The 14,089-nt window shown below is 33.3% G+C and overlaps 1 protein-coding gene across 1 annotated transcript in view; it reads left to right on the top strand.

Moving 5' to 3' along the window:
- Gdh (glutamate dehydrogenase, mitochondrial) overlaps positions 1–13,785 on the top strand; it is a 64,677-nt gene extending 50,892 nt beyond the window's left edge. Inside the window, exons 5-9 of the mRNA XM_085945087.1 lie at positions 1,248–1,405; positions 3,630–3,791; positions 4,229–4,433; positions 9,616–9,770; positions 13,108–13,785. Coding sequence (XP_085801213.1) covers positions 1,248–1,405; positions 3,630–3,791; positions 4,229–4,433; positions 9,616–9,770; positions 13,108–13,224 — 797 coding nt within the window. The 3' untranslated portion in view covers positions 13,225–13,785. The remainder of the gene's footprint in view (positions 1–1,247; positions 1,406–3,629; positions 3,792–4,228; positions 4,434–9,615; positions 9,771–13,107) is intronic.
- Positions 13,786–14,089: the final 304 nt, after the last annotated feature.

The raw sequence follows: 14,089 nt of genomic DNA, 5'->3' as shown, positions 1-14,089 counted from the left end.
TTTCCTGAACCAGTGACAATATATTATTATAGATCAGATTAATCAATATTTAAGGGTATCTGAAGATGTATCTTATTAGTGCTGGATTTACAAATAAGGCAAAGGGGGCTATTTAGTCCACAGCCCCAAATTATTAGGGCTACCAATGGCCAAAAAAATAATTTTAAAATCCCTGAGCCAAACGAAATAGTAGCTATTGCACCAATGAATTTCAGAGCTCCAAAAGCTCAAGAGAAGTTGTTGGTCATAATCAAATTTCCCCCAGTATAATTGCAACTGATTGCTACAACTAACATTTTCTACGTTGTCGTGAATTAAAAAGTATTTATGAAATATCATTGGATCAACAATATGTATTTACCAAGCGCCCACCCTTCAAGCGTAAATCCGGCCTAGTACCTATCTAACACCTTTCTACTATAGTTTTGCATTTTACATATCCCACAGTGAAAAATCCTTGTACTTACTGATACCAAATATCATAATGCCTAAATCCCACATCAAAAATCTTCCAATCTACAGAGTTGAGAATATAATGATAATATTATTGTAACTGTAAATGAGTCAAGGCTAAACGATGATGCACAGCGAAACAAATAAAAAGAAAGTTACCGTTATCTGTTTCTGGGCAGACGAGGGGTCGAGTGTGGTTACGGCCAGTCGGCTACCTACCGTTGTTGAGCCCTTACGTCGCCTCTAAATACGATTCGCTACCTTTTTCGCGTCAAAGCGCTTGTTTACAAATATTTTCAGTAATTAATTGTTACTTGCCAAGCGAAATATACTTAATGTCCATGAATCGGTGTTTTTAATAAGTGGAAAAGTGTAAATCAACACCCTCCGTAAACCCATACCTATCAATACATGTTTCAGTAGATTGCTGGAAGTATCTCTGACGTAATTACCCAATACCTATGCTTAACAATATTATAGGACAATAAATAATGGAAAAGCTCCGACATGTCTACTTACTCTATGGCATTCCAAAAACGTTATTCTTCAAATGATTTCTCATCTTCAGTCGGAGTCAATACATTATAGATGAAGGTCTCCCATAGATTCTTCCACTCTTTTTGATTAATGTTAAATCATATCATTGGTCCTATAATATTACTTAGAGACAATTACCAACAATCTGGTGTTTCTAAATTTGATTTAATTACTTGTGATTTACGCACAGGTTCCTGGAAACACATTCTGTGTGTAAATAGGGTATTGGCTATTATTGATTTGTGATGTTATTACAGGAACCACCCCCGGCTGGGGCGGCAAGACCTTCATCGTGCAAGGATTCGGTAACGTGGGTCTTCACACCTGCCGCTACCTGCACCGTGCCGGAGCCACCTGCATCGGCATCATTGAGCACGATGGATCCATTGTGAACCCCGATGGTATCGACCCCAAGGTAAAATGTAATCCCTTATTTATTAGTGGAATACAGTTTGATAATCAAAATCATGTAGTTTGGACTACACTAGGGCAGCTGGCTCTATATTACGACCGTACACCCTGGATAAACGTCAGATTTCTTTGTTCAATACTTGAAAGCATCTAAGCGAGATTTTTTGAGCATAGACAATCATCAAAAAAACCGCTATTATATGGCGACAACGCTATTATAAGCGTAGACAATAAGTAAAAATATAAAAATCATTTACAATGTAAGTATAAAATTCAAACATTTTAAATTAATAAAATTCGCCGTTTTCAAAAATCAGTATAGCATAATAGAGTTCGCCAATGCATTTCATAAAATTTAAATAATTATAAAGTAACCTAAGACATTCGTGTACACAACAAAGCGAAATATTCGCCAATCAAGTTTGTATTGGCTTACGGGAAAGAGCACGCGATGTTCAGATTTCGGAAGGGAATTAAGTTATTATCTTACAAAGTTCAATATGGAGCGCTGCGATTGTTAGATGTTTCGGTATCGAGCATTCACATAATATATCAATAATTTTATATTATCATTGATACAATTATTTGTCTCCGACACTGCCATCCATTCGCATTTACCAGGTCAAAATAACCCGAAAAAAGCACCCGCATCGATATGGAAGGTCCGGTCAAAAGAGTCTCAAAAAATAGCCAAATATATGACAAATTGATGGCTTTCATTATATCTTTTGATCCCCTGCGTGAATAAATGTTACGTTTGTTCATTAACAACAGGTAAGTAGGGAGAATTACAGCGGCATTGGCTTTTTTTGAGACTCTTTTGACCGGACCTTCCGTACCGATAGCGGGTGCTTTTTTCGGGATATTTTGACGGGGTACTTGGTGAATATTCGCGTTGGTTTGTGCAAGCCTTAAACCTTCATATAAAAACGCTCTAAATAGGTAAGTAGGTATGCGAAAATAAGGAACATTTTTCAAAATAACGTTATAGATAACAATATTTTATATATAAAATTGAGCCGTGTTAACTAAACGACATTGTTATAATTTCAGATAATTCTGACTCAAATTTGATCAATAAAATAAGAAATACGAGTGAAAATGGCTTGGATGGCTTTTATTTACTCTTTGATTAGTGATTATTCTTATAAGATTGTAATATTTATATCCATAGTCAGTATTCCGTATTAACGCATAACCGAGAAAATTAAGATTAAAAAAAAATACGAGGTTAGTTTGGTATAATATTTAATATGAAAGATAACACGCTTCATGCATATTTATGATATGTATATTATGCCGAAAGGTAAGTTTTAAGTAGGAAAAGTAGCATTTTAATGAAAACCAGTGACGTTTAATGTCAATCAGTGTGAGCCGTTTTATCGAGGCTATTTGACCGGACCATTTGTTTGTGGAAGCGAAATGTTAAATATCATAAACTGGAGCCTGTTTTATTTATTATACATTTAATTAAATGAATACAAAATAAATACGGAATACTGACTATGGATAAATATTATTATCTTATAAAAACAATCACTAATCAAAAAGTAAATAAGAACAATTCAAGCCATTTTCATTCGTATTTCTTATTTTATTGATTAAATTTGAGTTGGAATTATCTGAAATAATAACAATAACGGCAAAATTGCAAAATTTATCTATAACGTTATTTTGAAAAATGTTCCTTATTTTCGCATACTTACCTACCTATTTAGAGCGTTTTTATACGAAGGTTTAAGCACGAGTGTCTTTGTGTCAAAGGTTACTCTATAATTATTTAAATTTTATGAAATGCATTGGCGAACTCTAATATGCTATACCTACTGATTTTTGAAAACGGCGAATTTTATTAATTGTAAAAGATTTTTATATTTGTTCTTATTGTCTACGCTTATAATAGCGTTTAAGCCATATAATAGCAATTTTTCCGATGATTGTCTATGCACAAAAAGTGCCGCTTAGATGCTTTCAAGTATTGAGTAAAAAAATCTGACGTTTCTCTGCGGTGTACTCTCGGTAAATTGAGCCGGGCAGCCTTATGAACTATTGCTGCACTTAATGACGTTTTACTGTGATTGATGATAGACAAATGCATTCACAATGCATAATGACTCACAGCTAATTTAAACATTAGTCCACCAGTCCTTTTTTCTAAGTTTTACTTTCATATATTTAGGCTAATTAGATGTACTAAGAGGTGTTTTAAAATGGTGTTTGTTTTGCAGGCTCTGGAAGACTGGCGCAATGAGCACGGAACCATCAATGGCTTCCCAGGTGCCAAACCCTACGAGGGAGAGAACCTCATGTACGAGAAGTGCGACATCTTCATCCCCGCCGCCATTGAGCAGGTCATCCACAAGGAGAATGCCCACAAAATCCAAGCTAAGGTTTGACAATTATTTCTCATTAATGTAGTCTCCTCAGTTCATCTAGGGTCTATTTCACATGTTAATAAGTTGTTGGAGGTAAGTTGAATGTAGTTTGAATTAGGGATTGAATTAATATAATATAGGGTTGTGATATGAACATTATGCCATTTGATAGTGATTCCAGATTGTCTTTAGTGTGGTTGAATTGGGAACATGTATCTGTATTAGCATTCTGGCACAAATACATAACGTTTTTATCGTACTGTGACCCTGGCAAATAAATCTCGGCACAAGGTTGACGTTTGCCACAAATATCTTGCAGCTAATTTGATCATTAGCCTCAGTAACCTTTTTTCCAGATTCTCTGATACTTTGTAGAAGAAGGTTCAAGACAAACATATAATATTCATGTATTTCTACTGGCAATAACAATACATAAATATTACGTATTCCAGATCATCGCCGAAGCTGCCAACGGTCCCACAACCCCCGCCGCCGACACAATCCTGATTGAGCGCAACATCCTGGTCATCCCCGACTTGTACATCAACGCTGGTGGTGTTACCGTCTCCTTCTTCGAGTGGCTGAAGAACCTCAACCACGTCTCGTACGGCCGTCTGACCTTCAAGTACGAGAGGGAGTCCAACTACCACCTCCTCGGTACGTGCCCTTTTCGTTGCGGATTGTCTGTAACACGCTAAGCTATGCTAACTTGTTTTGTAATAGTGGACACATCAATTCTTATCTTGTGCGTTTCATTGGATATTATTTTATACTCGTGCAATATCTGTTGATGGTAATTTTCAATTTATTTTTATTTTGTCAAAACTCTAATAATGCATTGAATGAATACTGCGATATAGGTATAGTTCTGATGGTGTAGCTGTAGATGCGCTGATAGTCAAATTGTCGCAGTTTGCAAATTAATTTTTATTGCAATACAGTCGAGTTAATTTTTTCTGTTTACGAAAGATAGCAGATTCGATTCGGGCAAACCTAGAAATTCAGGGGGTGTGGTTTTTACAAGGGCCTTTTTATTTTCACACGCTTTGTCCATAAAGTATTTACATCAAAAATTTATATTATATAATATTTGGGTCCCAGAGGTGAATAATTGTCAATTGATTTTCAAAATTATTTGTTCCTATACTATTAATAACAAGAGTCAAAATAAAAGAATTGATCTGTCTTCCATTACTTGCTTTGCTTTGAAGAATTTATTTTATTTGCTCGCATGGGTGATCGTAATTATTTTAAATATTGACCAAATCGTAAGACAAAACCTAACTTCTATGATGCGTTTAAATTTCTTTTTTTGCCTGCCGCGTATTATTAATTTGACATTTAATCCTTTCCATGTGGACGGCACACCCGTTTGTGCGCTAATTATTTGGCCATTCGATTTAATTAGCATGTTATTTAAATGCGGTCATTAAATAGTCATTAAATGCTCCAAGGGCAACAAGTTAACGAAAGTTTTTTTTCCTTCTTAATAATTCAAATAGTAAAATAAGAAACTGTCCTATGATTGGTCAATATGGAATATTAAAATACGGTGACGGTATTTTTTTAACCCACGATATTATCTATGGAATATTTAGACCTCCTCAAATTTTATATAAATTTTCAATAATACTCACTCAGTAAGTGTAAGACCATCCACCTATGAAGCTGAATTCCAAATGAATCTGTGTGATCCAGCGACCTGATGGATCAGATGAATGGCTAAAACTCATTCTTTGTAAAAAAGGCATCTGTTAATATTATCTCTACCCTATGGAGGCTCATATAGTATCTAATTTATCTTTACAATAATACAATTTTTTGCTTTTACATAATATACATACATTCATTGAATGATCTTTAAAATTTGGAGCCTAAGCCATTCCATTATTTTTTGACAAGTATCTTACGTCAATTGTATTGTAAAAGTTCAGTAAGCTAGTGGTATCCCTGACAATATCTTTTGTATTACATAGTATTGAATAGTATACAAGACTGGTCAGCATAATATATGGTCCAGTGTATGTCGCGTATCATAAGAAGCTAATTTTGGCAACCATAGACGTAAAAAATAATACATATATTTTAAACAATTAATACAGTGGAAACAAACGACATGTTTGATAATTTAATATATACTTTTTCATGCACAATGAATGACAATAGAAACCTGTGTATACATTGGTATTTAATTGTTTTTATCACTACATATTAGATTGAAGAGGATCGGCTCTGGTTTTTAGTTTTAAAAAGATATTAAAAATATTTTAAATAATCAGTCATATCTGAATGTGCGAGGGAACAAATTGACTGTATTAACAAGGGGGTTAAACTGCAGCCACACTACATAGGGAAGCAGATGAGTGTGGAGTATTGGATTAGAGTTAATAAATACCCTTGAAGTTGTCTGAAAAGATGTCAAGATGTGCATTAGAGCTTCGGTTTGCGAACTGTGGTTCGAACACTTAGTAATTTGTCATATTTTTATTTACAATGATTTAAACTTCACTGTTGCATAGCGGGCATCAGTTAGAATTAGGTCTAAATAGTATGATTTTTGTGCATTATTTTTGCTTGCCAACATTTGATTGTCTATGCTCTTGTCAAAAAGTAAATGCTTGCTTTATATGACACGGGGCATGCACGGTATATTGACCAGTCTATAATTTATTAAATCCCTTTCTTTCCTCACATTAAAAATTGTATCGAGTAGGTAACTACATAATGTCTCGTTAATATGATAATTCAGTGCTTGGATTATGTTGATTATGTATTAACCTTTTTAGATATCCTAAATCGCAGTAAAACTCCTTTATAGTGTCTGTAGTTTGCCGGACATGCTATGTTTTATCTATGTTAAAAAATTTGCACTTCATTCTCATATCCAGACAGGACAACCGCATAATTATAATTGATGTACCTGACGAATGCTTTGCTCCTAATATAAGTGAGGAGTTCATTATAAAAGAGTTCTACTGATGACATATTAACTGTAATTTTTTGATTGTAAGTTTTTGAATTTCGGTCGTAAGATAAAATAAATTTGTATGTTTAAGTAAACTAAGCTAACCCCTTTACTAACAACAGTAGAACTCTTTTACGGTGACTCCGCTAACATTGTCGGTCCGTGAAATAAATCAAACCGTATCTTCCACCATCATTATGTGTATTTTTCGTTATTGTTTTATCGTCTCGTAAATGTTACCGTTTAATTGGGAAAATGAATTTGCCAATAATTGTGATTCCCGACTGAGTGAACGCGGGCACGTCGATTCAAATGAGTTCTACTGTGCAACGCGTTAAGGTGGCTAGTCGTGCGGCGTGATTACTCATTATGTGTTCTTTTGCTCAGAGTCCATTCAAGAGTCGTTGGAGCGCGCCACCTGGATTCAGGAGTCTGAAGCCAAAAAGGAAAACGCGGGTCATTGCTTTTTACAATAACACAGTCAGAAGTAGACTTTTATAATAGACAGTAACGCAAATACGAGGTTTTCTTACAGTCCGTAATCGAAATCCTTGTATTCGTTGTTTTTTTTCTTTTTTTTTGTCTTAATTATTAGAATACCATTATAAGGACCCTGAAAAAAAATGTTTACATCCAAAACTAACAGCAACTTTTCGCCCGTCACATATTTATTGTTTTAATATTTTATTACTTTCGAATATATTTTTAAATGGTCGTTCAGTTTTTTTTTTTTTTTTGGGAATTGGCATTTTCATTTTCGTGATATATTTGTAAATATTAAATGCACGATTATGCGATATACAATTATCAATCCTTTAGTCATGTTTAGTTGATTGTGGTAGCCATACCTCTTAATAAATACGCTCCCGCAGTGGTAGTTCACGTCTAAAACCATGGGTTGCGGGTTCAAATCCCACATCTGGCATAAATTTAGTTGTTTGGATCCATTGCATTGGCCTAGTAGTAGATTGAGCAAACGACTAACATTTTATTAAAAATACCTATTGAGATAACCTCTGTTCTGTGATGTCCCATGTGCTTTGTTTTGGAGCGAAAATAGTAGTTCACCTTACCTCAATACTCTACATTAATTGTTTAGTCAAATTAAGTAATGGTGAGAAATCAATTTCTTTGCTAATCCTACACTTTGGAATAATGGGTAATGTTGACAGCTATTTTGGGTTGATTAATATGGGACGATAGTGGGATATTAGTAACGTTGCCAACTTAGCATTATTCTTATCAAACCAAGAATTAGCTTCTAAAATCTAGCATTTTTCGACACCGCAAACAGCTTAAAACTAAAAAAATACAATACTACATCAAATTTGTTAGAAAATTAATATGCTGGACTTTTGTACCTTATTTCGATAAAATAAATTTCCTACCTGCAATAATTTGTAGTTCCTTTGACTTTGTCAATCTTCGTTTTCGTGAAAACAATATTATAACTTATTTTTTGAAATGCTAGTTTAAAAATATTTTTTTAATCTTGAAAAAATCCATTTTTACCTTTCCTCTTCTGGCATATTTTCGTGGCGTCACGGCATATTACGTCTATCACCAGCTCAAAAATTGTAGAATTTACCAAGACATTGGTTTCTTATGAAATTATACTGGAGTTATATTGAGTTAACGCCAGTTAGATCAATCCCATCTACCCAACTGATGACTGTTACAGTATAATGTATATTTTTTTGTACCCCATTTTGACACCCTATTTAAACTATGGCACCTGTCTAATGTTCTTTTTTCTGTAGTTTTTCTCCATGTTATGTATCCGATAACTTGTTTTATTCCACTATGTTAGAATATTAACTTCATTGTCTTCGTGAGATAATTGAAATATATATCATTTAAAAGTTAATTTGGCTGCATGTAATGACACATATTATGTATTATGTTTCATGGTTCACCATGTTCATAATATGTGTGTAAGTTAAATAATAATTTCATTACCATTAATTGAATTAGCAGTATATTTTGTAGAATTCCACTTAATATTTATTTATGTTGAATGAAATAGTTACGTTGAATTATAATTCTTCGACGCCCACGATGACCGAGCGGCTTACGCGTCAGCTTATAATGTCATCGGTCTCAGGTTCGAATCCTGAATCTGGCAAATACACATTTGGTTTGCAGTATGTGTTTGGAGTCTGAGTTGGACCTAATAGTTAATACAAACCTCCACTCTGTGGAGACGCTTATGATCCTATTAGGATTGGAGAACAATTAGGTACTTATTACTGAGTACATTTTTTCGATAGCTCTTTCTCATGAGTTTAATCAATCTTTTAAACCTTAAATATTTGGCAACAAACTTTGTTACCCCATTCTTTTTTTGTGTGAATAAAATTTTGTTTAAAAACTTACAGCTTTCTGCAGTGGACAAAATGTTTGATAAAAATAGCTATAGTTTTCAATCTTAGGTGTCACTGTTAATTTATAATAGATAATTATTATATTTGATTGATTAGAATGGTAATCGATTAAATTTAATGTTTTATATTATTTTTAATGTACAGTGGCACCTATGAATAAAACGTATAGGTAACTATTTTGTAAACACACTTTGTTCACTGTAGATAATTAATTACAAGTTTTAAAATATAATTTCATTCAATTGATGCAATTCACTAAAGCAGTTTACTTATATTGTAATATTATACTTCAAAGTACTTATTTCATCATAGTAAATTTTTACATTATATCATATTTCAACCCAGATAGGTCAATACTGTAGAATGTCTTTTAATCTGTTTGCATGTCTTTCTTACCCACTTACTAATTCAGACATTTGTAGGCTTGACAAAATTTGCGACTGAATGAAATTTTACCGATAATTGTGTTAACAATGTGTTCTCGGTTTAGAATCCGTGCAAGAGTCTCTGGAGAGGCGTTTTGGTCGCGTGGGCGGTCGCATTCCCGTCACACCCTCCGAGAGCTTCCAGAAGAGGATCTCTGGTGCGTCAGAAAAAGACATCGTACACTCCGGCCTTGACTACACCATGGAACGTTCCGCTAGGGTAAGAACTCCCCATTATGTTGATAAAATCTACTAAGATCGTTCAATAAATCTCTCCAAATTGTGATGGTGTAAAATCAAAAGTATCATAAATTGCGGTTTATTAAATTTACCAAATTTAATTTTGTTCTGAAGCTTGATGATGCAGAATATTACCCAGCTTAGTAAAACCCAAGTCCGAGAAGACCTAGCCAAAAAAGAAAGAAATATTATTTATGTAGTTGAAATAGTTATCAGCGCATCTATTCTATATACAAGGCTGCTATTGAGGATAGTTTATCATATTTATCTATTGAGGTATTATAATTGTTACAATAAGTTCTATGTTTTAACAGCACCTCTTTTATGGGTCTATTCTATACTTATCGACCGCTAAAGTGATAAATACAACGGCTAATTAGGGTAGGGTTATATCAAAATATTAGCACTTATTGTAACAATTACATTAAGTTGGTTGTAATTGTTGCAATATGTGCTATATTTTAACAGCACCTCTCTTGACTGTGATAAAATTTAGAGCGAGATATACAGTTTTGACGGCTAGCGCAATGTTTATTTGACTACACCTGCTTGCAATACTGCCCCCATAAGCAAAAACACAGCTAATGGGAAAACGTCAATTTTTAGAAAAGAGCGATTATCATGTTTTTCATTGCTGCGTCATTAAAAATTAATCAATTTTAATAAATGTTTCGGTTTATAATAGATTATTTAATAATTGATATTTTGATTACATAAAAATTGCAAAATTACAAAAATATTGATTATAAAACTTCACTATTGTCTTTTTATTTATGGTTTTGAATGGTATAATGTCAGTTTCATAAGGAAAAAAACAGTAAATATGTTTTTTTGATTATAATTTAAATTGTAATGAATATTTTTGAAAAATGAAATACTTATTCTTTAATGTAATGGTATTTTATTTATTAAATAATATTGGATGACAATACTTGTCCTTCACGTAGGGTCTACACCAGTGGTTTTTTGGTATTTATAAAATTGGTTGAATACACATGACTTGTCTTAAATTTCTTTCCGCCCTCAAAAATGATCCATAATGGGTTTTTCTGATGAGATCATATTATGTGAAATAGTCCTTTTCTGAGAATAAAGTCAATTTAAAGAGTTGGCAACAATCACTGCTGACCTGTTAATTAATATTTAATTACCACATTTAAATATCATGTTAATTATATCTAATGCACAATTGCAGTGTCAGCACTAAATGAGTTAATATTGTCCTACTACTGTATACTGTGAAAGATTATTCAGTGTAATGCACTTCATAAAAAACGAATATCGAAGCCAGTTGACAGATGTAAACTTAGAAGCAGCCAAAAAAGGAATATTGAGGAATTTCCGTTTGCATTATTTTTAAATATCAAATGTTCAGAGACATAAGTACAAATATCATTAATTTAATAAGACCAGATAGTTAGAAATGTGTTTTATGATGGATTATGATTAAAAAACTGATTTAGTGCTAACAACGGGAGTGGCGCGTTTTCAGTAGTTGGCCATTAGATATAATTAACATGATATTTAAATGTGGTAATTAAAAAGTAATTAACTAGTCATTAAAATTTTACTTGCCATTATAATTTCATTGGATTTTGCAGCATTTTGATCAAGTTAATCCAATTGCATACTCTCCAAAACAAGGTTGAGAATCTTTTTTTCACGATTCTTAGTCCAATTTTGAACTTAATCACCTTTGAATCTTAAAATATTGTTAAAAATGTAAGGCGATATGAAATAAGTGAAGGATTAATTTGAGGTCATCTCACTATTACCCAGTGGCGAAGGGTGGAGGTAGGCTGTTAAGATTCGCTATAAATAGTGCACACTAAGCTATGTTAGTCATATGTATTTGTTTTTATTGAATTAAGACTACAATTTACAGATGGTGTTAGTTAGTTTTTAAAAATCAATTAAGCTCTGCCTAAACGAAACCATAATAGATTTGGTCTAATTTGGGCAATACGACAAAATTGTGCACAATTTTTCACTCATAGTTATTTGTTTTCGTTGGATTAAAACTACATATTACACATATTGTTGGTTCATTTTTTTAATTCATTAAGTCCTGCGTAAATCAAACTATAATAAATAAAAAATATTATTCTATCTATAAAATGCTCAAAGTTATGTATGATTTAATTGCATAATTTTAGATATTTTATAGATAGACGTGTATTTTTTGACTATTATCTATTATGGTTGGTTTTTCAGGGTTAAATTGATTTTTTTAAATCTAACCAACATTATCTGTAAATTGTAGTCTTATTTCAATGAAAACAAATATGTATGTCTGAAAAAGTTTAATGTGCACTATTTATGGCGGATCTTAACAGCCTACCTCCACCCTTCGCCACTGCTATTACCAGTTACATGCGGTATTACGTTTCTGTAAAAATTCTAGAATCCTAAACAAAAAAACAGTAAGCCAACGTTTTTCAGCAAAAAACACAGCAAATCGATAGATGTGCTGTGTTTATGCTCATGAATCATTATTTACTGTTTTGTTGCTACGAAAAGCCTAACATTTTTGCAAAAGTAACAAACACATTATGATGATTTGTATATTAAAATAAATGATTTTCTGTTTATTTTGTTATGTAATTATGTTCAGAATTTTATCTAGTATATCACCTCATACTTACTTTAATTTTTCATTTTTTCCCATTAGCTGTGTTTTTGCTTATGGGGGCAGAATAGTAGTTATGAAGTAACTGGGCTGTGTTGGTAGGGGTGGGGGGAGGTTAAATTGTAACCACATGTGAAGCAAAGTGTAGGTGGGTACCAACACATAATAAATTGACAGATATTGGCCTTGAGATAACCGCAGGATGAAGGCTCCCCTAGCTCCTTCACTCTTCTCGGTCTCTAGTTTTTTGCTGCCACATACATCTACTGAACTTAATGAGTTTGTCTATCCAGCGTGTTTTAGGGTGTTTAGTGCCTCTTGGGTCTGTATGACGGCATTTGTCCAGCGGTTTGTCCACTCGCCGAGTGATACATGCCAGCCAATTGCTATTTCGACCTCTATCACATTGTGTACTTTTGTCTGCTTATTTATCCATTGGTTTCTTTAGTGAATGTAATATTGCTAATTATTACATTCACTAAAGAAACCAATGGATAAAGAAGCAGACAAAAGTAGTGAATTTGTACTTAAGTCACACCTTGTACGAGTTTGATTTTTCACATTGATTCGAATTTCACATAATTAATGTTAGGGTATGACGAGTTATTGTTGTAATGGGGCCGGGGTTAGAGAATGCCAATATTATTACTTTTTAAAATCATTGTTTCTCTTTTCTTTTCGTGAATAGGCTATCATGAAGACGGCGATGAAGCACAACCTCGGTTTGGACCTGAGGACAGCCGCGTACGTCAACTCCATCGAGAAAATCTTCACCACCTACTCCGAGGCCGGACTCGCCTTCTAAATATTTCTATATATACTCCTTAAGCATTTTAAATTCTTATTGTAGAATTATTTCAACATTTTTCTTCCGTTGCTGTCAATGTGAGGGTGGCGCGTCGCGGAGAACAGGAGACCTCCACCGCACCCGGCAATATTCATTTGTGTAAACCGCAACTAAATTATTTCAAATTATCGTGACGTAATAAAATAATATTAGCTTAAATACTCAAAATGATTTCAATGTCATGGCACCAATTTTATGTATAGGAAAAAAAAATCAGCACTCGAGTAGTTATTTAATTTTAAAATGTTTCAATATTTGGACTTAGTTTGTTATTCGTTGTGTGTATAAATTAAAGACAGCAATGTACCGTTGAAAGATCCCGGGTCTGTAATACGCTTGTCGCGAGCTGCGGAGGAATCATTACCCATTATGTGTTTATATACTTTATTTTATTTATCTACTTTATACCATTTTATTTGTTTCAAAGTGTATCTGTTGATTTTTATTTTTGAGTCGATATCAAAAACAGTATTGTAGGTATTCAAATTATTAATAAAGACATTGTTACTTGAAAAAATACCCCATTCATTCATTATTCGTTTATTTTCGTTGTTTTCTTTAATCACAATTATTACCCAAATATTTTCCAAAAATTCATCTATCCTTTATCCCATGGGTAAAATCTGACCTTATCTCTTTTTGTACAGCAATCCTTATTTTTTAATTCCTTTGAACGTTATCATTACTAGACTTGCTTTTCCCTCCACCACCCGCCACGTCTCCACACCCGTTATGCAGGTGTATACCGTGGCGTAACGAACGATAGGCGCTGTTCAAATTTGTGCCGAAAGTGTCCCAGAAGCAACTTTCCAAGACCTTGGTT

Source organism: Rhyacophila brunnea, unplaced genomic scaffold, assembly GCF_057557595.1.
Source record: "Rhyacophila brunnea isolate RB1 unplaced genomic scaffold, BYU_Rbru_1.0 scaffold_18, whole genome shotgun sequence".
In the NCBI taxonomy this organism is placed as follows: domain Eukaryota; kingdom Metazoa; phylum Arthropoda; class Insecta; order Trichoptera; family Rhyacophilidae; genus Rhyacophila; species Rhyacophila brunnea.
This window is presented reverse-complemented; position numbering and strand designations above follow the sequence as displayed.